We start from the raw sequence: 23,006 nt of genomic DNA, 5'->3' as shown, positions 1-23,006 counted from the left end.
ATAACTGCTGTAAAACCAGAAGAAGGATAACAAAAAAGTGTCTTACTGAGTTGTTGGGCCAAAACATGCTGCCAGAACAGCTTTAGTTGATTCTCCAAGTGTCTGAACTACTGAAGGGATAAACTAGGTTCCTTCAAAAAATGTTCCCTATTCTGGTGTTTTGATGATTGTGGTGGTGGAAAGCGCCGTCTGATGGTCTGAAATCTCCCACAGGTGTCCAACTGAGTTGAGATCTGGTGACTGTGAAGACCATTCAATTTGATTCACATCGAACCACTCGGTGACCCCTCGTGTGCTGTGGATGGGGTAACTCATCCTGGGAGAAGCTACTCCCGCCAGGATAGAAACCACTCAAAACAAAATGTTATGACTATAACTTCTGTTCCCTGAAGGAGAAGAACAGGGTACAACAATGAAAGGGAACAAACGTATGTCATCAGAACGCAGCCAACACCACAAGCAGGGGTCGAGCGTTGAGGCCTGAACCGATCTCTTGTTGTACGGCACCCACTTGTCGAGAATGTTGTGAAGGATGAGTCATCTGAAGCCTCTGTACCTCTGAACTGTCAAATGTGCTTTGGTCTCTGTAAAGAGAGCTTAATGCACTGCAACCCTACTGTAACGCCTCTTTATGGAACCACTGACAGACTGATCACATCCTGAACTGTTCTTCCTTACATATCGCATAAATACACGAGCATCACGCTCAGTAGAAGTGTGCAGTCTATCATAATTTCCGACCCCATGACAACCTCCCCACAGACCTACATGCAGATACCACGAAGTCCCCGGTGCTGATGAAACATGAGCCAGTTGAGCAACTCGGTGCAGTAATAAAGTTCAACACCTGTACTTTATGGCACATGAAAAACATTTTTATTACAAACTTTTTTTTCAGTATCAAAAAGAAAAAACAAAAGTCGTCTCATTTGCCTCCGAGTGTGCGATCAGGGCTCGTTGCCGTTGACACACTTGTGCTGCTCCATCCGGCTCCTCCTCTGCATCTCGATGTGTTTGGCTCTCAGCCAGCTGTCTCTGGACAGAGAGGTCTGTCCAAAGCTCAGGGACAGCAGCCTGCGGACGGAGGCACAGTCATCAAACACAGCTTGGCTTAATAAAGCTGACTCCCCTGGCTGAGACACATGCAGTGAGTCAATGTGAATAACTTTGACGTTTTTATTTTGGCTGCACTGACCCAGGAAGTTACTGTCACTCTGTTTATGTCACGATGAATTATTGTTGTGTTCAACACTATTTGCAGCTATTCTTCTAAGTAAATACAATAGAGAAGGGAAGATGATTATATAAACTTATTCCCAGCCCACCTCGCTACAGCGAGCATCCTGTGGAGGTCCTCAGCAGATATGCTCTGAGGGTCATCCTTCCTCATATCTACAAAGTCGTCTTCGACTGACTGAGGCCAGGAGAAAAAGAACAAGCAGTTAAATTAACGATAACAGGCGGCTCAATAAACAGACGGGAACAATGAACCTGCGGCAGCTGGTTGTTAAGATGCTCCTCATTCATTTTGAATTCTGAAGATGAGAGCTCGTCTCACCTTTGTCACTTCCTCTGAGATGCTGTAGTCCAGCAGCCGAGCCACGCTCAGGTACATCCTGAACTTGTTCAGCTGCGATGAGGCCTGTGGATGCAGGTGGATGCTGCTGAGATACTCCTCCATGTGGGACGGAGTCACCTGAGACTCAAGGTGTATCCGACAGTCATACTGTGGAGATAAACAGGAAGAAATTCATTGATCCTGTGTACATAGAAGAGCTCTATTGTTTTTTTGTTTTTTTACAGGTGTTGCTATGCAAAAAGTTGTCCCTGCCTGCTGTGGGCCTGCCTGCTGTGGGCACGCCTGCTCTGGCTTTATCTCAAAACTTCAGAGCATGCCAGACAGGAGCAAAGCCTTGGTGAGCTGACGGTGAAGCGTCTGATGAGACGGACCCTCCAGCTGCTCATCAGCCAATAGCAGCTGATTGTAAACACAGCCACGCACCTCTGACTTCTAATCAACCGTGGGAGTTGTTTACAGCGTGCTGCCCTTCACTGCAGGACTAATAGATGGCTGAGCCTGATGCCTCTCCCAGGATTGTTCCTATGGCACACAGCTGCCCCCATGGCAACCCATTAGACCAACACACAGGAATAGCACACAGCACATTCCTCAGGCTGTTCGCAACGGAGCGCGACCCGGGCCAAAGCCGCCCGCCGGAGGGGCTGCGGCGGCCGACCAATGGCAACCGAGGGGACAGTGTTACGTTGGCTGGAAACAACCTCCAGCGTCTGACACGACTCGGTCTCATGAGAGCCTGCGGGAAACCTAACCCGTCCCTGTCCGGGCCGGGCAGAGCGGGAGGGATCAGAGATGGGTTGGGGTGAGTTTTCACTCTGCGGTTGCACGTCTCATCCGTCTTTGTCCTCACCGGTAGCAGCGAGCGGCCCTCTGACGCGACCAGCACGTTAATATTGCAGGGGAATTCCATCTGGTGGTAGTTAAAGTCATAATCAACCTTCTGCCACGAGATCAGGTTCCCCAGCGCCGTGACGTTACGCACACCTACGGCACAGGACACAAACACAGAAACAGATCCAGCCTGGTCAGTGCGAGGAGTGTCGTCGGAGGGCTGCAGGGAACGTATACATGGCGGAGTGCGTCCTCAGTGGCGTCCCCTAGTGGTTTGTCGGAGCCTCACCTGTCGTGTCCAGCTGTCCCTGCTCCAGCTGGGTTTCATCCAGGAAGAGGGAGGTGTTTCTGGCCAGCTGCAGCGCACCGCTCACGAGCCGGTTCGCAACGTAGTCCTTCTTGGGCACCAAACGCATCTCGTTCATGATCTGGAGGCTCATGCCCAAGTAGTGCGACTGCAGGTGGTGGTGGGGGGTGGGGGATGGGGGGGGGGGGGGAACAATCAGTGCATGCAAGTTCAGCCAAAAACAAAATAAAATAAATAAACCCAGTACTAGCAGCTGCTTTGATTGACAACTCACAGAAGGCACCAGCTGCTGGATGATCTGGTAGAGGCGCTCCGTGTACGAGGCGACAGTCGGACAGCCACTCAGGTTCAAAGTAAACTTGCCCAGTGGGAGAATGTCCCGTCGAGTGTACCTAAAAGAAAAAAACCACACAGCGAGATGAAAACGCTTCCTCACCTGAAGCGGCTAAAACAAAGATAGAAAGGTTTCCTCGTTTAAACGTGACACACTGAACGTTACGTACACGTTAGAAATGAGATGCAGGAGGAGGTACTCGGCAGCCAGAGCGTCTCCCAGCAGGACATGAGTGAAGTATGTGAGCAGCTCCGTCCTGACGGAGGACATCTCGCTCAGGGTCGAAGACAAAACTGAGAAAGACAAAGAGTTACAACAAGTCCTTTGGCAACTACAGGCAGCTGCGAGCGCTTTGAAAGCTTTACAGCGGAAAACATTCACCATCTTCTTCGAAAGCTTTACAACACAAATAAACTTCGATATAATGAGCCCGTTTTTCTGTTTCCCCACACAGCGGGAGGGCGACGAGGTTTCTGTTTAAAAATAGATGGAGTCACGGTGGCTCACAGACGACGCAAGAAGACAAAATGATAAATCTGATCAGGGCTGCATCTGATAATTATTTTCACCGTCTATTCATTTTACTTTAATTAAGGACAAACAGTCCAGGAAAAAACAAGGAAAGTCATCGAAGTGATATTCAAAAATAAAAAGTTGTCACGTCTTCATTTCAAACCAAAACACTGGCTTTAAAAGAGATCCCAACGTGGCCACTTAAGATTCTCTTACACAACTGTAAGGGTGAGACGAAGTGCTCAGCTGGTTGCACTCTGCAGCTTCACTACTAGATGCCACTAAATCCTGCACGCTGCTCCTTTAACTGATATTTACTCAGTCGTCCTTTTGCGGATCGAAAAGTGTCACTTTTAGAGTCTGAAATGACTTTCTTTTAAGACGTGAAACATGCGTATCAGAACCGACCCAGTGTTCAACCTTATTAGGCAACGTGTTATTCTAACGAGATGAACTGCAGCTGGCTCATCTACCTGCGTGGGCCGGTCAGCAATTTGCAGCAGGCTGAATATTTCTCCTGATCTCCTGTGACTGTGAAAAGCCGTCTGCTGAAACATATTCATGATCGCTGGCATTTACAGTCACTCTCCTACTGTGCTGTTTGTCCTTACAGGCAGCGTCTTCCTGCAGGGCTGCGCAGGGCAGCAGCGGGTTGTTGTGTGGCAGCGGCTTGGCGTAGAGCATGTGGAGGCGGGGGACGAGCGAGGCCGGCGGGCTGTGGACCCTCTGCTCCTCCGCCGTCTCCATCGACTCTGTCGGGTCCAGGAGGGACGAGGAGGCGTCTCTGTGCAGAAAAATACCGAGCGTGAGCAACAAACAGGCAGCTCGCCGCCGGAGGAAGCTTCAGTTTAATCTCCATTTGTCTCACTTCTCTTCCGCCAGAGCGCTGAGAGCAGGACTGACGGAGAGGATGCCAAAGACCTCGAGTGTGTCGTTCAGTTTGAAGCTGTCCCAGTCTTCGTACACCTGCCAACGACACACGCCTTTCTGTCACCTGTTCTGTAAGTCGGCTGATAAAAGCGCTGAAATCCCCTTTTTACAACAAAGTGTTTGATGTGAGATAAATCAGCCTTCAATAACTGCATTCAGAGTTCAGCTCTGGAAATGAGGTGATGACGGGAAAGTATGAGATGTAGCTCACCTTCACCAGGCAGGAGGGACCTTTCTCTCCAGGCAGCGGGAAGTTGAGGTCCAGATGGGAGGAAGGTGCAGTCTGGCTGGACGGAGCTTCTGTCTCCTGCCGCTTACAGTCACCGTTGCCGTGGTGTTCTGCTGGACTTTGAGGACCTGCAGCGGGATACAGATAAAACTCTCCTTAAAAAAAAAAAAAAAAGGTCTTAACCGTGGAAACGGCAAAATCACGTCATCACGAGGTGCATCTAGTTTGTGTTCTGGAGTTCGGCCAGGTGTCACTGAACTGCAGATATTAATGATTTCTGATGAAGATCATGTCATGTGATCAAAACCTCAGAGAATAACTGAAAGTGCTCTGAAACTAAAGAAAATGTGCATATTTACAAACTCCATCCACTCATAATTAGTAGATATAATTGATGACTCCAGATGAAGCACTAAAAGCACTAAATAAACCTTGTGGTGGTTGAATGTCTGTTTATTGCACCAAGAACTGCTCCTAATGTTCACAGTGAATTTGGCCTCATCTTCACAGGAAAGAGAAAAAATATGATCCGTGTCTTTTAAAACATTCGTAGTTGAACACTGAATGTGCAGATTCTGTTCTGCAATCAGCCACACATCCTCACTAAAAGGTCCCATTTTGCATAAAGTCAGATTTTTCTTTTTACCATGAAGCATGTGTAGGTGCTGTATAAATAATATAAAAGTGTTAAAACACTCGGTCCACAGAGAAATGCACTCAGCCTGTGTTCAGAAAATGTGCTGTTTGGATTTCCATAAGTGATGTGATGTCACAAACTCGTGCTCCTGTCACATGTCTGCCCTCAGCGTGGCCCGTTGTCCAAACTTTTTATCTCGTTTCATCGCAGAGCTAACAAATACACGACTGAAGAAAGCTTGTGATTGGTTTAGGTGTGCGTTACTCAGTCAGCCAATCAGAAGAGAGAGTCACTGATATCAATGGGCCTTAACGACACAAACAATAAACAGCCTGTTCTTGGTGAAGCTCCAGAGAGAAGCTGAAGGGAGAACATTTTTAACTATATTCAGATGTTTTGTGGTTCTTAAAACTACACTACGGATGTCAAGAATGAAAATAAAGCTCCAGGAGTCGAGTAAGATGGGGAACCTTTAAGAAGCAGCTCATACCAGTATGTTGTTCCCGCTGCTTCTGCGGCTGTGTGTCCATGTCGTCGTCTTCCTCGTAGCTGCGTTTCTGTCTGCTCGGCACATACGACGTGGAGGGAACCACTCGAGCTTGACTCGCGCCGGCATACCTGTGCGACAGAATTAAGGAAAACTACGGAGCAGCATTCAAAAGCACTTTCACACAGGTTTGTTTCCTGTTTGAGGAGCTCTTCCTTCAGGGAAGAATGAAATGATTATTTTGATGAGATGAGGATATCTCCTTCACCCAGGGGTTTTCTCCGGGGATTGGCACGCAGTAGAAAGTCTGTCTCTCTGAAGTCACAGTGTTTTTGGAGTTAAAATCCACCTGGAGATGAAACACAAGAGACGCGGTTGTAAAGAAATGAGGCGTTCAGGGACCTGGTGAATGAGTTGGACACGGAGGTGGACTCACCCCACATTCTGTCACATCTTTGTACTTCCCACATCGCATCATCTGAGGATTGTAGGAGGGAAAAATAAAGACATGATCGAATGCAACCAAACAAGCACATGAGAGGCTGCAAACAGCGTCACGTGGGAGGAAGAGGAGGGACGTACTTTAGCCTTCGTGGATGGATCGACAGTCTCGTACGCTCCCATGAAGAACTCTGGATCAAACATGTCTTGGATTAAACACCGAAACTTCACCAGGCTGTCGGGCTTGAGGTAGTGCAGAGGGACGTCGTTCAGAGACGGGATCTGCATCAACGGGGGAGACATTTAAATGTGCTGAAGCAGGTCGGGACGTGGACTATTTACAGCCATCTATTTATTTACATTCTGCATTACCAAGCTACGAGCGTCCTGCTCTTTCAGATGATCTTTGAAAAATTCGACCGCTTTCGCCTCCCATCCAGGGTTTGGATTGTTCTGGGACGCAGCTGAAATATCAACAAGACATCATGTTATTTTTTTTAATTAAAACTACACAACAGCATGGATTGGTCATTACATTACAAATGTCACAAAGAAAGCACAAGATAAATAAAAGAAATAATTTTTCAGGAAAGCTTTAAAATATCAGTATAATTTTTAATATGATGAAAAGAAATATATTGTGATAATGGCGATATTTGGACTTGTGAAGGTGCCACAGTGGAGCGACCTCAGTAGTGCGAAAGTGATTTAGATGTACAACAAAGTTTTTCCTTATTATTTTAAGGCAAACTGTTTATTCTTGACACATAAAACTCTAAAGCTGTTCGTGTTGTAAGTTCTTGAAATTAATAACAGAATACTTCTCAGTATTTGATCAAGAATATCACTATCGCAGAAACACCCTGAAATATTGTGATATTGTTCAAGGTTGCCAAGTCGCCCACTCTTAGACGGGCTGGAAGACGATATTGAGACATTCAACTATCGTGATAATGTGTTTTGTACTTTATCAATTTAAAAAAAAAAACGGTATTAATTCTTAATTAATAGTTCACGTTAAGATTTGTGGTGATCAGTGATTCATTTTGTGTCGTGTTTAGATCCTCGACTGCGATGTAGCAGTGTTATAATTCACTTTCAACCATTTGACTCCATCATTAACTGAGACAGGAAGTATACTCTGACATCTTACCTGAAATTATAATTTTTAAAAGATGCAATATATGGCTTTGCTTACAGTATCACAAAAATATTGCAATCTTGAATCGTGCATCATCGTATTGTATCACCAGATTATTGCCAATACACAGCACTGTGAACATGTTTTTCTGGATTTGACTATGACTGTATTAAAGTAGCAACAGGATTATTCTATAATGTCAAAAAAAATATTGTTACTGCTCACTTAAAAATCTTAAGATAGCATCACCCTGCAATGAAATACTTAATTTTACACATTTTTGTCCACTTTAAAAAAGTGAAAAGTACTTATTGTAAGTACTTTTACACAATATATCTGTGATTCACCAAGTGCTTCACAAACTGGTGCACTTGCTTGCTTTAAAAAAAAGAAAAAAAAAAAGTAATTATGTGTTTTTGAGATAGTGATCAAACCATTTAAATCGTGACAAAAAAAAAAAACCCAGCAAATAATCAGTGTGTTGTGTTGAGGTCCCAATCAATCCCGTGCATTTAGAGAAATAACTTTTAATTGATTTCGAGCTACTTCACGAGCTGTGGAAATCCCAGGTTGTGGATTTTAAGTCTGGACGCGTGTGTTCAGATCAAACTGCACCTCAGAGTGAGTCCGCTGCGGGTACAAGCTGCTTATTAAACGAAGAGACTTTTATCAACCTGTCTTGCATTTTCTGAAAGGACGCGGAAGACGCAGCTGCACGTGAAGCGGATGGTCGGCATGGTCCGGAGCCACGAAGCTAACTAGCTGGGTTCGGTACGCTGTCGCCGAGTGAAGTTCCGGTGTCTTACCAAACATCCCTTCAACAACGTCCAGAGGGTTGTTGGTCCAGTCGTGTGTCGAAGGCATCGTCAGCCAGAGACAAATGTCGGGAGGATATAAAAGATACCAAAGTAAAAAAAAAACCCCGTTCTGTAAACACTAGTTTGTTGACTTTCCCCCTACACACGGGACCGCTGCTGAAAGCGAGGGCGGGAAACTTGCGTCATCGGTCGAAGAGCGTGGTTGGTTTGTTTTGTACACGTGCGCCAACCGGAGCGCGGAGCTTCCGCCGGGTACGACGGTGATTCACGGCGCCGTGTGTTTGAGGTCGGACGTGAGGTCCGCGGTCGAGCGAGCGGGACAAACAGCGCGCTCTTTACGTAAAACTACTTACAACTGAGAAACGTGTCTTCTTATTTGTGCCTATTTGTAAAGTGAAACGGCCGCTGAGCGCCTCCCGGCCGGTAGGTGGCGGTAGTGAGACGACGCGTTTGTTTGTCCTCCGCTCGGCGAGCTGCGGGTGAATTAACGGCGTGGTTTCACCAGATCTACATACCATCTGTCACGGCCGGTCGGGGTTTGACAACCCGAGCTCGATACGTCGGAGATCAGGAGCATCTGTGCGGAAAGGAGAGCCGTCCCGAGGTGTCCCCAGGGGGTTGTCCCGAGGGTGTCCCGCTCGGTCGTTGGCTACGTGTTAATTCAACGGAAAAATGGCAGATAGAAAAAATAACAACGCTCCCAACACCAGTTCAAATCTACTGTTTAGTGCCGCCCCGGAGTTCAACTTCAACCTGCCTTTCATGCCAGTGAGTCAGGCCTCCGGTCCGGCGGTGCTGTCGGGAGGTGAGATGACGAACCGGCCGAGGAAACGTCTGAACATTAGCCGGCTCGTTAGCACGCTAAGCTACGCGAGCTAACCGGGCTCCCGAGCTGCTGTCAGGTCTCTCGTGAAAGAGAAAGAGACGTGGACAGACAATGTGTCTGAGTGACGTGGCGTTTGTCACGCAGGGTTAGTGTAATTGTCCAAGATGTCTTTTGGCGAGACTGTCAACTGTCTGGTGGTTTACTGTACACCTATTTTGTTGGGTCACATCATCAAAACATTATGAGGAAGTCTGCAAAGTGTTTCGACCCTTTTGAGTTAACAAGCAGTTTAAAGTCCGTTGTAGACTTTTATGAAACACCAAAAAAATGAATAAGTTAGTTGAAGATAATCGTAAATAAATATGTATTTGTCCATGCTCAGTTCCCCAGCAGAGTTCAGGTGTGTTTACATGTTGATTGCAGTCACAAATAAATGTCCCTCTCCACTTTGATGTCCATTAGAAGATTCCACTGATGTTGGAGAAGAAGACAGTTTTCTAGGACAGACCTCTGGGAATGGACCTGCCCCCTCCACCTTCAACTACTTCTCCAGCCCCGTAACCAGCAGTGACCCCTTCGCGTCCATCGGCCAGTCGCCGTGCCCGCCGCCAGCCCTGTCCGCGGCCCCGACGACGGTGGGACCCGTTTCTGTTCCCAGCAGCGTCAACGCGGCTCCACCTCCGGGCTCGCAGGTGAACCCGGCCCATCCAGCGTTTGGCGGCGCCGTGTACCAGAGCCCCGTGGGGCGGCACACTCCCCCGCCCGCCTCGATGACCCCGCCGCCTCCACAGATGCAGCCGCAGAGTCACAACCCGTACCGACACACTGCCTCCAGCAGCAGAGCCAGTCCTTATATTCCAGCTCCAGAGATCCTGCCGCCGCCACACGCAGCGCAGCAGAGCCCGTACTCTCTCGGCTCCCCGCCACAGACATTCCCCATGTCAGGACCCACATTTACAAAGGTACATTTAACCCAGTCAGTGCCTGTCAAACAGGCTTATTTTGATAATTCAACACGTGCCAAGAACTCCATTAAAAAAGGATGGGTATCAAATATGCCACATTTTCTCCCTCTAGCCTCCTCCCACACACATCCAAGGGCCTCCACCTCCACCTCCACCCTCCGCTGCAGGAGCCATAGTTCCCGCAGGTCCCATGATGCAATACACCTACAATGTCTATGAAGCCGTTCAGCCTCACTGGTTCTACTGCAAGCAGGTGGAGTCGAAGAGCGTCTGGCTTCCTTTCAGTGTCATCGACTCCCTTCAGCTTGAGGAGACGTACAACTCGGGTATGACAACGTGCTGGTCTGGACGTTTCTAGCCACAAAGACCCGATCATCACCGCACAGGGAAATTCTGATCTGCTCTTAAGTTGTTGTGGCCTTTGTTTGTTCCCCCAGTTCAACCAGACCCAGAGAATGTGATAGTTCGTACAGATGGAGGCCGTTACGACGTGCAGCTCTACGACCGCATGCGGACGGCGGTGTACTGGGAGGAGGAGCCGATGGAGATCCGGCGCTGCAGCTGGTTCTACAAAGGGGACACGGACAGTCGCTTTGTTCCTTACTCCGAGGATTTTAGTGACAAGCTGGAGGTTCGTCTCACCTCTAAATTTGAGCAATTGAGAAAAAAAAACAATTGTATATCCAGATTTAGTTGAGTGACAGCGAGACAATGTTATAACATCTTTGTGTGACGTTGCTATTCCCATTTTTTCAGCCAGTACTACAGCAGGCTAACGTGCAACTTCTGTATTGATTCTGTCAACCTCATGATATATTCGTGTCGGTTTCAGGCGGAATATAAGAAAGCAGTGTCTACAAACCAGTGGCACCGCAGACTGGAGTTCCCATCAGGAGAAACTATTGTCATGCACAATCCGAAGGTAAAGCCCTGTTTGATCGGTGTTTAGTGGCGGCGCTGTAAAGATGGATCCTGATAATAAACATTGATCTGTTTGCCTCTGCAGGTCATAGTGCAGTTTCAGCCCGCCTCCATGCCAGATGAGTGGGGCACAACTCAGGACGGGCAGACCCGGCCCAGAGTGGTGAAGAGAGGGATTGATGATGACCATGATGAAGTACCCGATGGTAGTGGAGTTTCTCTACTCATATTAAATGAATCTAATTGTTGGCACTTATAGAGATAAAGATATTATCCACCGAGAGTAGCTGTGGAAAAATAGAAGGGAAAGTACCAGTGATCAGAATCTATTTTATGGAAAATAAATGAATTAAGATTTAACCGAGAGATGCATTTTAATATCTGCTCATAAATGTAATGCAGCCTAATTATATACATATTTCAGACTTTAGGTGAAGTTGCAATGTTTGCAGCGCGATAACTGAGCCTGTCGCTCAGCAACAGAAGTTACATTCAACATTTCCACCATGTGCACCTTCCTCCAGGTGAGATGCCGAAGGCGGATCATCTCGTGTTCATGGTTCATGGGATCGGTCCTGTGTGCGACCTGAGGTTTAGGAACATGATCGAGTGTGGTGAGTACCAAAACACTCGCGCTGTTTACCGTTGGTGATTATTTATGACATAAACTATACGAATTCGGCGCGTTGTGCTTTCAGTGGACGACTTCCGCAGCGTCTCTCTGAAGCTGCTGCACAGCCACTTTCAAAAACCGCTGGAAGAACACGCCATCAGCCGGGTGGAGTTCCTACCTGTCCAGTGGCACACGGCTCTACACGGAGACGCCACCGGGGTGGACAGGTGAGGACAGGCAGGTTTACGCGGACTCGCATGTTGCGGTTGTTATCTGCTGCTGTTTGTTTAAAAAAAAAAAAAATGGCTCGAGCTCAAAATTTTAAATATAGTGGCCGGACAGCTCATTAGTTAGGCTGCATAAAACATGGGTGCAGACGCTGTCGGCAGATGAGTCATCGGTTTGGTTTGCCGGTTATCTCGCTGCTCTCTTTCCCCACATTTCCTGTCCGTCTATATTAGTCTGTCTGAATAAAGGCAAAAATGCCCCAAAATACATAGAATCGCTTCCAAAAAGTGTCTGAAATTCTGCATCTGTAAATGTTAGTTGTACGTTCAGGTCATGGCATCCTACATTCATTAACATGTCGCATACGTACATGTGAAAATACTAGATTATGTTTTTGTTGTTGTCAACAGATGCTGAAAAGACCAAAACGCATTTGTCTGTCACATGTAAATTATAAAATAAGGTCACATTTGATATAATTTTAGTTTAAAAAAAAAAACTGGCCTCTGTAGTTTTTAGTAAACATAAAACAGACATGGATAAACAGAACATCTGCGGAGGACTATTTCCTGCAGTGTAACAGACATCTTTGTTCCTCCGAAGACTCTTTTTCTAGCTGCTGGATGCTGTTAGTGGTCTGACTGAATACGTTCCAGTCAGTGTGTTCATGGTGTTGCAGGAACACGTCAGCCAGTTCAACAGTGTGAATCAGTGATGTGTCTTTTTCAAAACAAGTGTTCCCTGAGGCAAAGAGGAATAACATGTCCATTGTTGGTTTGTCTTTTCTGAGTAATAAGTAAAATATAGAATATCACCAGACTAATCTCTTCAAGCACATAAATGAATATGAGCTCTTCTCTGCTTTGTCCTTGCAGGAGGATAAAGAAGATCACCTTGCCCAGCACCGGACGTTTACGTCACTTTACAAATGAGACTCTGTTAGATGTGCTTTTCTACAACAGTCCCACTTACTGCCAGACCATCATGGATGCAGTCGCTCTCGAGATGAACCGCCTTAGTGCCCTGTTCATGGAGAGGAACCCAGACTACAGAGGAGGAATATCAGTAGCCGGACACAGTTTAGGTAATAAACCAGTTCATCTGCTTCAACACCTGGTCAATGGTTCCTTCTGGGGTTTTTTACCTTCGTCGTTTCCTTTTTTTTGTACTCGCAGGTTCCCTGATTCTCTTTGATCTGCTTTCAAATCAGAAGAACGGCTCTCCTGGACTGGGCATGCCGACCATACCGGCCACTAACGGAGACACCAAACAGGTCAGGCAACAGTTCATGTGAAATAATTGGAGTAACACGTCGTCTGTTATTATTTTAAACGCTGTATTTATTGTCCTTCTTAAAGACATGCATGTAGTAACTGATGACAAATGTCTTCTTTAACATACTGATGTTCATAATGGACACTTTGAAAATAATGCTGTAAATGTTGCTTCCTAATATCAGGTGACAGCCCCACTCACACAGGGAAACAATGCCGCCCCCCCTCCGGCTGTGGAGGAGCAGCCCAAAGAAGACGGGGAGGAGTTTGAGGATCTGGCTGCTGTGCTGCAACATCTGGGCCTGACGGAGTACAAGACTACGTTTGATGAGGAGAAGATTGACATTGAATCTTTTGTAAGAATGAAACACCACATCTGCTTCATTAAGAGGCATGATTTGGTTTTTTTCAAAGGTGTTTAAGGAAATGACAAAACGATTTAGCGTCACAAATGGTTGTTGCATAGGTCAAATCTGTAAAGTATTTTCATAACAGTGGGGTTCCTTGATGTTATTCTTTACGTTTATTTCTGATAAGACATCGGTGTCGGCTTCATTTTGTCCATTTCACATGTTCTTCCAGCTTATGTGCACCATTGAGGACCTGAAGGAGATGGGAATCCCGCTGGGTCCCAGAAAGAAGATTGCCAAGTTTGTCAAAGAAAGAGTGACTAAGCTGGTGAGTTTGTCTCTTGAGTATCTGCAAGGTAAAGAACCAAATGGTGACGAGCAACTAACACGCTGGTTTTGTGTCTGTGGTGCTTTCGCAGGCTGCGCATCAGGCTGCTCGGGAGAAGAAAGAGGAGGTCGCGGTGCCGCCACCAGCTCCTGAAGCTCTCCCTGATCTGGTTAAGAAGCGTCCGGTGGGCAACGCTGTCTCCTCCGTCCACGTCAACTACAACTGCTTTGAAGTTGGAACCGGACAGGTAAATAAATCTGACTGCACACACGACGAGGGAAACCGTTGCTGCTCCTAAAGATGACGTATAGCGGACTCTTGAGTCAGGATTTAACGCGACCTTCCGTTCTTCCTCTGCAGGTGTCGGTGGTGTATCACGCTCTGGACTTTGAGCCAGTGAACTTCTTCGCCTTGGGCTCTCCGATCGGCATGTTTCTGACGGTCCGGGGACTCGAGAAGATCGGAGAGACGTACCAGCTGCCCACGTGCAAGGGATTCTTCAACATTTATCACCCGGTATGCAGCTCTGCAGGAATTACTGCTAATTAAACTCATCATAGCATGTTGTTTTGTCTTTGGTTGCCAGTATGTAAGTATTGCTTTTGTGCAGTGGCATTTCATTCAGCAGCCAAATGCTTATTAAGCTTACCACATAACCATAATGTCCACACTTTGACCCCCGGCTGAGGAACTCCTCGGTCTCTGCTCGCGCTGTCAAATGATGGCAAAAAAAAATGATATAAAAAAACAAACCAAGTAGGTAAACGTTTGATCAGATTGTGATAACGTGAATCATTAATGCTGAACTTTGTCTTAGTTGGACCCGGTGGCGTACAGGATGGAGCCCATGATAATGCCAGACTTGGACTTGAAGCCTGTTCTGATCCCACATCACAAAGGAAGGAAGAGGCTCCATCTCGGTATGATGACACTCACTGGGATTATTTTCTGCTCGCGTCGACCCAAATATCCCGGCACGACATATTGGATGAAGCTATAGGTGTTTAAAATGTTCATATTTAATGCTGACACTCTTCATAAGAGCCTGGACTAAGCTGTTGTCTAGTTTTCCTGCATGCCCTCAGGTCAGTGCCTGAAACACCGTGGTGGCAAAATACAAAGACTCTGTTCTCAGTGACATTTCTATGGTGCAATAAAACAATGGTGAACTTCTTAGGATGAAGGTCAAAGTCAGGTTTCTTTCGGTGGTTTTATATTGAACTTTTACCATTTAATAAGAGTATTGTTGTTTCATTTTGAAGACACAAAGGTCTAATGATGGCATCTCAAAAATAACTGCGTGCCCATTTCTCTCTGCATCGTCACACTGTGTGTTGGAAGTGCAGAAACTGGTTTTGTCTCTAATTAAACGAGTTCTATGAGTTTGAACCTACAGAAGGATTCACCGGTGTGTCTGTGTTTCAGAGCTGAAGGAGAGCCTCTCCAGGATGGGCTCTGACCTGAAGCATGGCTTCATCAGCTCCCTGAAGACCGCCTGGCAGACGCTTAACGAGTTCGCTCGCGCTCACACCTCGTCGGCCCAACTTCAGGCCGAGCTGGCCATCGTGGCCAATCAGATCGAAGAGCAGGAGAAGCAGGTGCAGGAGGGTGAGTTTCCCCCCGATATGTGACTCTTCCGTCAGCTTTTTTCTTTATTGTATGAAGGTGACACGTTTGTTGTGGTTTGTCACAGAGAACAAGATTCCCGAGTGCCCGGAGCCACCAAGAGAAGAAGAGCCTCAGGTGAAGGTTGGGATGTTAAACGGAGGAAACCGCATCGACTACGTCCTGCAGGAGAAACCCATCGAAAGCTTCAACGAGTACCTGTTTGCCCTCCAGAGTCATCTCTGCTACTGGTACACACAACTTCTCTTCCATTAGTAATCAGTGGGAATCTGCGGTTAAAATTGGAGCTGAAACAATTAATCAACTAATCAATTAGTCTGACAGAAAGATATTCGGCTAATATTTTGATAATCTGTAAATCTTTTGAGTAATTCATCTGTTCAAAAAAATTCAAAAGTTTGATGATTCCAGGATCTCCATTTTAAGTCTTTTTTTCTATCTTTAATTTTTGGGGAAAATAAATGTTTTCCCTGTTTTGTTGTTTTCTAGATCAAATAATCATTATTAATTAATCAATATTAATCTGTGATGTTTAAAAAAACATGACATATTTATTCATTAATAATCCCATTTCTGATGCAGTGCACTATAGTTCCTAATTTACTGCTAATTTTCGGAGTTTTTCTTTCCGACTGCATTTAGAAGGAAAAGCTCAGGTGGAAATAACAGAATGAAGAAGCTGTTTCGTCTGCTGCAGTTCGTTCGCCGTGTGACTGAACTTCTGTTGTTTCGTCTGCTGCAGTTCGTTCGCCGTGTGACTGAACTTCTGTTGTTTCGTAGGCAATCTGAAGACACAGCGCTGCTGATTCTCAAAGAGATCTACAAGACCACGGGGATCCATCCAGAACAGATCGCACATTAATACATCGAAACTCAGCCTCTTTTCCTTTTTGGTTTATTCCATGTCAGTTCTACTGGACTTTTCTTTTTTTCTATTTTCTTTTCTTTTCTTTTCTATTGATGTAGTTTATCGTATACAGATGAATAATACAATGGTATTATGCCATTTGTCTTAAATTAAGAAACATACAAATGAGTTGGTAGATTCAAAGACACTTGACGAGTTTCATATTACGTTTTTATAGCTTAAATTATAGAACTGGTCAAGATAACTAAAAACATTTCTCATCAGAGCAAACGCTAACAGCAGAAATGACGTCGTAGCAGTTGATGCAGCCTTCAATAAGTTTTATTTCATTGCCAAAATTTCAAAATAAATCATTACCTTGCACGTGTTTATTCTGTTTGAGTTGTTTTGTTCTGCTGAGAGGAAGATGTAGAACATTCCTCCTGCAGGGGGAGGAGACTTTAAGACCTATCTACAAAAAGCTGAAATATCTGCAAAATAAAAATGGTTTAGAAATAATTACAGTACCAGATGAGATGAAAGATCGACCTGCTTCCATGATGAGGGAGGTAAAGCACTTATCGCCTGCTCTGGTAGCTGTACTCTCCGACGCAAACGCCCGTAACATCCTCTCTCATTATGAGACGATCAAACCGACAGCTTCAAACATTTTCACAACAATCTGGTCAGGATTTAATTACTTTAAGCATGTAGGCACAAAAGTATTCGACTCGCGCGTATGAAACAGGAATATTAGAAAAGTATTTACAAGAGTAACATTCAGTCTCAGTCCAGTTTTAGGAATCGTAGAGCTGTGAGAGATTCTCTGAGCAGAGATGACAAATGTTTGTTATTTGGACGATGATGCTGATGTCGTTGCACTGCATGCTGTCAGCAGGTCTCTGCTACTTCCATCGGATCAACATGCTTCTCTGGTAAACTAGTTCCTTAGGAGCGGTCCTCAACAAAGGAAATCTGTGACTGATTGTCACATAAAATACACAATAAGGTCCCTTTTTTAACCCACACTGCCAGTCTGAACAAAACGTAGCACTAACTGAACATTATGGCTCCAAACACAACGGCCAACAAACTGATGAGTGAAACGCTGTAAACTGATCTAAAGGCGAAGATGACGAACCTTTTAGGTTCTTGTGTTTTCAAATTGCATTTTTCATCTCCAAATTAAAAGTGAAGTAAAAGTTCATGTCTTTCGTTTCATTTCAAAACCCGTCCAAACACTAACAGCTGTCAGTCTTTGACGATGTCTGAAACCTTTTTAAAGAACGCTGAATGGTTGTGAAGCAGCGAAGGTGGAGAAGAAACTGGCTGCTGTGTTTGGAGCAGGTCTGATGGCTTCATGAGAGATTTATCTTTCCCAATCAAAACAATCCACAACATATATTGTTGTTTTTTACAAGAGTACGTTTTCCTCCAGCAAGTTAAATATTGCTAGTTTGATCATTGACTGCTGTAGGTCTTCAGTAAGACTGTACCACGCTGTGAAGTTTCACATTGTTCATTTTCGTACATTCATTTGTCTACAGCTGTGCGGTGAAATGCAGAAGCATCCATGTAAACATGTCTTTGCTGTCGTGCGTTAATAAGAATATCAACACCTCACAGTCTCGACGCAGGAATGATGAGGGGAACCCGGAGGCCGCTCAGGCCTCCGTTTTGCTTTGAGTCTTGAAGGCCTGCTTGCGCAGGTGAGCCTCGATCTCCTCTCGGAAAACCAGCATTCCCAGGTGAGAGTGGGAGGCCTCGTTCATGGCTTTGGACTGGATGCACATGCGGTACTGCTCCGGCGTCAGCTCGTCTGCACACTGCTTCTCATGCCACAGGTGGAAGAGACCTGACACGGGGGTCCGCATCACTATCAGGTCGCTCCGGAGGTACTTCCTGTACAAGTGGACGTCTTCCACTCCCCAGCCCTTCACTTCAAGGTCGAAACCACCTGGAGGAATAAAGTCCGTTCGGGGAGATGTTGAATAAAACGCCAAAAAGCCAATTCAGAATCGTATCATAAAACAAATGAACAGCGCTTACCGATATTTAGAAAGTCAGAGCGATACTGACACGTCATCCCGAACCCAAAATCTCTCCAGAATCCAGCATCCTTCTTGTGAATCTATTTCAAAGCAGACGACAACCTATGATTGACAAGTCAACGCGCAACTTTTGGCTGAATTTAACACAGAATCACAACATCTTTTTGTTTTAGAGCTGAAAGAGAAGTTTTACACTTCTTACCAGTTGGAGTTCAATAGGTGGAGCCAGCTCCAAGTTCCCATAGACGATGGCAGGATTGTACAGACTGAACACCACTGGATAGAAAACCTTTTTATCTAGACAAAAAAAAGAAAGAAAGAAGTACATTTAAGCTTGAGCTGAAAACGACAACAAAAAGACCATCAATGCTGTAAATCTGAGCAACAACTTGATGAAACCAACTCGGGGCAGCGTGCAGACGACAGGTGTTCAGGAACTCCAGCGTAAAATGGATGTCAACGTCACAAAAAAACATTAAGACGTCGCCTTTCTTCCACGCGTGGGCTCCGATGTCCAGACCTCGACCCCGAGAAAACTCCTCGTCCACCGGGATCAGAGTGTAATTGGAGAAGCTTTCCTCGCTGTGAAACGGGAAACACCAAACATTTAGAGTCGCATCTAAAGACGCATTAAACACAGAAAGTAACTAAAACGAAACAAATCTTTGTCAAACAACAAACCTGGACATTTTTTCCAAAGAGGACTTCACTCCCTGTCGGCCTTCCTGCCCAAAATAAACCACGGTGAGATGTACGCGTCGGTCCTGCTGGATGCACACCTCCCTGACAACAGATGCATTTTTCAAATTAACGGAGAACACTTCACGTGGTTTTACACCGCGGTGATTCAAACCAGGCCCACGTGTCTCCTGAAAGCATGTCGGGTCACGTCTCGCACGCCGCGGCCGTTTCTGATTCATCCTCACCTGAAATTTTGTAAGAACTGCGAGAAGGTCTCTACTCTGCCCGCCAGCGGCACGATGATGTTGATAATCATTCCTGATGTTTCTACAGATGTGCTCCTGACTTTCATTAGCGGACCAAAGGGCCTGAAGAGCGTGACGTGGCGGAAGCTGCTGGAATCCTCTTTGGCGAAGAATAGCTCGTAAAGTGTCCCTTTGTCTCGCTCCGTCCTGTGCAGTCCTGCCAAAATAAGACAACGTGAAAAACTCGGCTCCTCTGAGGAGACATTTGCATCATGACCGGTGTGCGGTGAGGTGGCGTGTCCGTCCCACCTTCAGTGAAGTGACCCTCCGTGTAGGTTTGCCTCTGCATCGGCACGTCGTCCTCCACGCCGTCCTCCTCGTCGGGGTTGTTGATGATGTCCAGCGCGGCCTCGATGACCTCCACCAGCTCGTCCCTGCGGTCTTTCCGGACGGGTTTCTCCTCCGGGTGCCGCGTCAGCCCCATCTCCAGCTGGTACACCTTGGAGGAGGTGAAACTCTCGAAGGGCACCAGGGCGTACTCGCTGGGCAGCCGCGCCCCCGTGTTGACCTCAGCCTTGTCGATCTGAGAGTGCAGGTACTCCAGCAAATCCCCCGGCTCCTGGTCCTTATTCTCAGACAGACCCTGCACCCCCGGAGGCTCCTTCTTGTCCTGCAGGAGCTTCAGCTTCTCACCCATTTCCTGCAGCTCCTGCTTCAGCTGGGCGATCTGGCGCTTGAGACTGGCGGCGCGGTTCAGGTGGCGCTCCTCCTGTTCCTGCAGCAGGGCTTGGTAGTACTCCTTCCCGTACGTCTCTCCCGCCAGGCCGGGCAGGACCAGGCTGACGTCGGCCGGTGGGCTGCACTCCAGCAGGTACGCGAACAGCAGCAACACCAGCAGCAGGAAGAGGCCCAGGAAGAGCCAGCGGACCCGACCCTGGAGTGGAAACCCCCGCCTGGGCATCACGCTCTCATAAAAGCTGTGGCTGGCACGTCTGCATTCCCTTTTCCCTCCGCTCACATCCCTCGCAGCATGTTTCCCCGCATCATCTCGGAGATCTGGAGCGGCGTTTCACTCATTTTCGCATGAGGCCTTTGCTCCTTGGCTCCAATGCATCAGTGTTTTCATGCATTGGTCCTGTGTAGATCCATGAAGTGATCACCTGTGGGAAACAGAAATCCACAAAAGAACAAATACAAGCTTTAGTCGTCAGGGAGCCATTTGTGAATACTTGCAGATAATCCCTCCAGATTAAAAGACTGAGGGGTCAGCAGATAATCAGACACTAATTTAATAATACAGCTGTGTGTTACCATTCAACCACCCTTGCTAATTAACCAACCTGCCAGTTACAGTCTCATTCAGCCAATGATTTGTTCTTTGTTCAACGTGTTCAACATGTGTCCAACTTCTACAAGGACTTCACATTTGTAAGGTTCAGTTTAACCGTGAGGAAGCAGAGACAGGAGCTACTAACCCTCCAGAGAGCTAGCACACGGCGGCTAGCCGCTCTCAGCCAAACAACAGCAGACAGAAGAAATCTGGTGGGCAAGCTGCACAAGATCCCCTTCCGGTTTAACCGTTTCCTTTTCAAAATAAAAGCACGAAACTGTGGAACGGCAATCCAATGCACTGTAGACGCCAAGAGGTGACTTGTGGAATAAAAGGGTGTAACAAGAGAGCAAATTATGTTTTTGTTGTTGTTGTTGTTGTTGTTTTTAAAGCCACAGAGTTTAAGGTTGTTCGCTGATTATTTTAAGACTTACATGCTAAAGAAATCTCATACGAGACTCATTAATCCTTTATAAGAAGCCGGAAGGGAAATCCTCAGTCTCTAACCTTGAGGAGCTTTTACACCTCTTGCATCCACCAGAGACCACACACAGTTGGTTCCTGAAGGTCACACAGCTCCAGTCCAGAGCTCACAAAGTAATGCTGTATTTCTCTTCACCTGTCGGGTGTAAATCAGTCTCCAGACGGACATAATGAAAACCAGCAGGGCTCTGAGTCCAAGGAGCCCAGCCTGGAAACCACCGCTCCAATGCTATCGAACTGTTTCTTTGTAGCATGACAGAGCTGGTTTACACTGTTAAATACTTTAGTTTTATTTATTTTTTTCTGCCTTGAGACGTTAACGTCTAACACGAAACAGAAATCCAGCCGTTGAATGTAACCTTACAATGAAGTTAGTTTACGTTAATACTTATCAATTCATACATTTTTGAGGTCACAACCATTCAAACTAAAATATACTTGATCAAACATCATTGCACTGACATTGTAAAGGTGTCTAACCACATGTCAGAAAAGAGGAACCAATGGCTGAATTAACAGCTGCTTAAAAACCCCGAAAAGGAAGTGATATACTTAAAACGGTATATTTCTGTCCCAAAGTGAGGTCATCCAGACAAACATTACGCCTGCAGAAAGCAAAGTTAAATTCAATGAGTCAGAGGAGTTGTCTTTTAAAGTCAAACAGATCACTTGTGAGATCTCCTCGTTCAACAGCTCGGCGTAAAAAAGAAAAACCACATGAAAATCATTCAAACTACAGACCAGCTTGAAACCTGCGGTACAAAGTTTCACATTTATATTAACTTTGTATGAATACATCCTGCGTCCGGACTAAAAGTTTGGATTGGCCTCCACTAAAAACGACAACACATTTATAGAGCAGCAATAGATTTACATAATATTTACCCAAGTATTACGCAACCGGTGATGAAGTCACTCTCAGCCAAACAACAGGACTTTCTGCCTGGTCTCTCTCAAAACATGATGACTAAATGAAATGATTGGGTTTCCCTGTCACAGAGATAGTTCACATGTCGTGTACACTTATTTTGGAAAAATCTAAACCGGATATTCAAACGTTTCTGCAGCCACCTTAACGGTGTGCAGCGCTTCACTACGCTTTCATGTTATTATTATTATTATTATTTTTTTATCCATTAGAGTGCCTGTTAATCACTTGTAGTATTAAACAAAGCAGTTACTCACCCAACCCTGTCTTTGTCCATCCTGCCTGTGCTCACAGCTGTGGGTTTGGTCGGAAACCAGCAGCGGCGGGCAGCTTGTGAAACAAAATGCCACGGAGCAAAGGGAAAAGAGTGGGTCGTAGTCTACTTCCGGTCAACAACCAGCCAATGGGAGCTTTGGTAAGGAGTTTCGTCATCAAACACGCCGAAGCTCCCGGTTCATAATAATAACGTTTATTTTTTATTTTTTTTAAAATAACCAATTAATTGTCATTTTAGCAATATGAAAATATTGTCGTTGTTGTTTAAATATTGTAGTTAATATTTCATTTTGTGATATTCATTTTTACACGTGCACAGTAACAAACTATATGTCTAATAACTTATTACAACATAAATGTGCTTGTTTTAATTGCTTGTTTTCTCCTGTGTTTCCCATCTGATAAAAAAAACCAACCTCTTATCTGTGATGATATACTAGCTGACAACTCTGAATCGAATTACAACTACAGTGGGCTCAAACTGGCTGATAAATCATTTATTGTCATTGTTGAAACATGTGATCTTTTAAATCAGGAAATGTTCCCCTGTGGTTCTATTTTTAGCCATACTTTATTCATTTCCTTTATGATTTCCCATTATGGGAGCAGCAGTCTGGGGCCTTTCCCAGCAGATATTATGTGGAAAGCACTGAAACACTGTCCATCACAGATTTTAATCAATATTCAAGACACATTTCCTTTATTTTTTTCTTTCTTTTGTGAGATACTGATGTATTTCAGTCACAGGGGATTTAACCAGCTGATACTGAGCTGCAAAAATTAAGAG

General features: G+C 45.7%; 3 protein-coding genes across 6 annotated transcripts; 1 reads left to right on the top strand and 2 right to left on the bottom strand.

Moving 5' to 3' along the window:
- Positions 1-853: 853 nt before the first annotated feature.
- mcmbp (minichromosome maintenance complex binding protein) lies at positions 854-8,854 on the bottom strand. 2 transcript variants are annotated; one of them, XM_069689967.1, is made up of 16 exons: positions 8,763-8,854; positions 6,661-6,752; positions 6,430-6,570; positions 6,284-6,325; positions 6,107-6,196; positions 5,851-5,980; positions 4,706-4,851; positions 4,433-4,530; positions 4,176-4,348; positions 3,221-3,344; positions 2,992-3,109; positions 2,700-2,865; positions 2,430-2,563; positions 1,559-1,726; positions 1,326-1,414; positions 854-1,074 (listed from the first exon to the last, which is right to left on the bottom strand). In XM_069689967.1, exons 3-16 carry the CDS (start codon positions 6,490-6,492, stop codon positions 948-950), a joined length of 1,668 nt encoding a protein of 555 aa, XP_069546068.1. In that variant the 5' UTR covers positions 6,493-6,570; positions 6,661-6,752; positions 8,763-8,854; the 3' UTR covers positions 854-947. The 2 variants fall into 2 exon arrangements, with proteins under 2 accessions (XP_069546068.1, XP_069546067.1); XM_069689966.1 differs by lacking the exon at positions 8,763-8,854 and adding an exon at positions 8,236-8,410.
- On the top strand, positions 8,828-16,615 carry sec23ip (SEC23 interacting protein). Its single transcript, XM_069689965.1, has 18 exons — positions 8,828-9,052; positions 9,536-10,035; positions 10,151-10,364; positions 10,476-10,669; positions 10,871-10,960; positions 11,045-11,165; positions 11,484-11,573; positions 11,658-11,799; positions 12,676-12,884; positions 12,976-13,073; positions 13,260-13,430; positions 13,657-13,752; positions 13,844-13,999; positions 14,113-14,268; positions 14,570-14,672; positions 15,178-15,360; positions 15,446-15,608; positions 16,159-16,615. Exons 1-18 carry the CDS (start codon positions 8,920-8,922, stop codon positions 16,238-16,240), a joined length of 2,901 nt encoding a protein of 966 aa, XP_069546066.1. The 5' UTR covers positions 8,828-8,919; the 3' UTR covers positions 16,241-16,615.
- Positions 16,552-22,305, bottom strand: csgalnact2 (chondroitin sulfate N-acetylgalactosaminyltransferase 2). Of its 3 annotated transcripts, none has more exons than XM_069689968.1 (8): positions 22,201-22,305; positions 19,512-20,362; positions 19,203-19,419; positions 18,958-19,059; positions 18,680-18,858; positions 18,479-18,573; positions 18,275-18,356; positions 16,552-18,182 (listed from the first exon to the last, which is right to left on the bottom strand). In XM_069689968.1, exons 2-8 carry the CDS (start codon positions 20,161-20,163, stop codon positions 17,890-17,892), a joined length of 1,620 nt encoding a protein of 539 aa, XP_069546069.1. In that variant the 5' UTR covers positions 20,164-20,362; positions 22,201-22,305; the 3' UTR covers positions 16,552-17,889. The 3 variants fall into 3 exon arrangements, with proteins under 3 accessions (XP_069546069.1, XP_069546071.1, XP_069546070.1); XM_069689970.1 differs by lacking the exon at positions 22,201-22,305 and adding an exon at positions 20,678-20,740; XM_069689969.1 differs by lacking the exon at positions 22,201-22,305 and adding an exon at positions 20,543-20,638.
- Between the last annotated feature and the right edge of the window lie 701 nt (positions 22,306-23,006).

The sequence above is a fragment of the Brachyistius frenatus genome, unplaced genomic scaffold (genome assembly GCF_029030835.1).
Source record: "Brachyistius frenatus isolate BFR_SWC_R1_liver_20210118 unplaced genomic scaffold, ASM2903083v1 Contig_8, whole genome shotgun sequence".
Classification (NCBI taxonomy): Eukaryota; Metazoa; Chordata; class Actinopteri; family Embiotocidae; genus Brachyistius; species Brachyistius frenatus.
The sequence above is the reverse complement of the archived record's forward strand: the minus strand, read 5'-3'. Positions and strand labels throughout refer to the sequence as shown.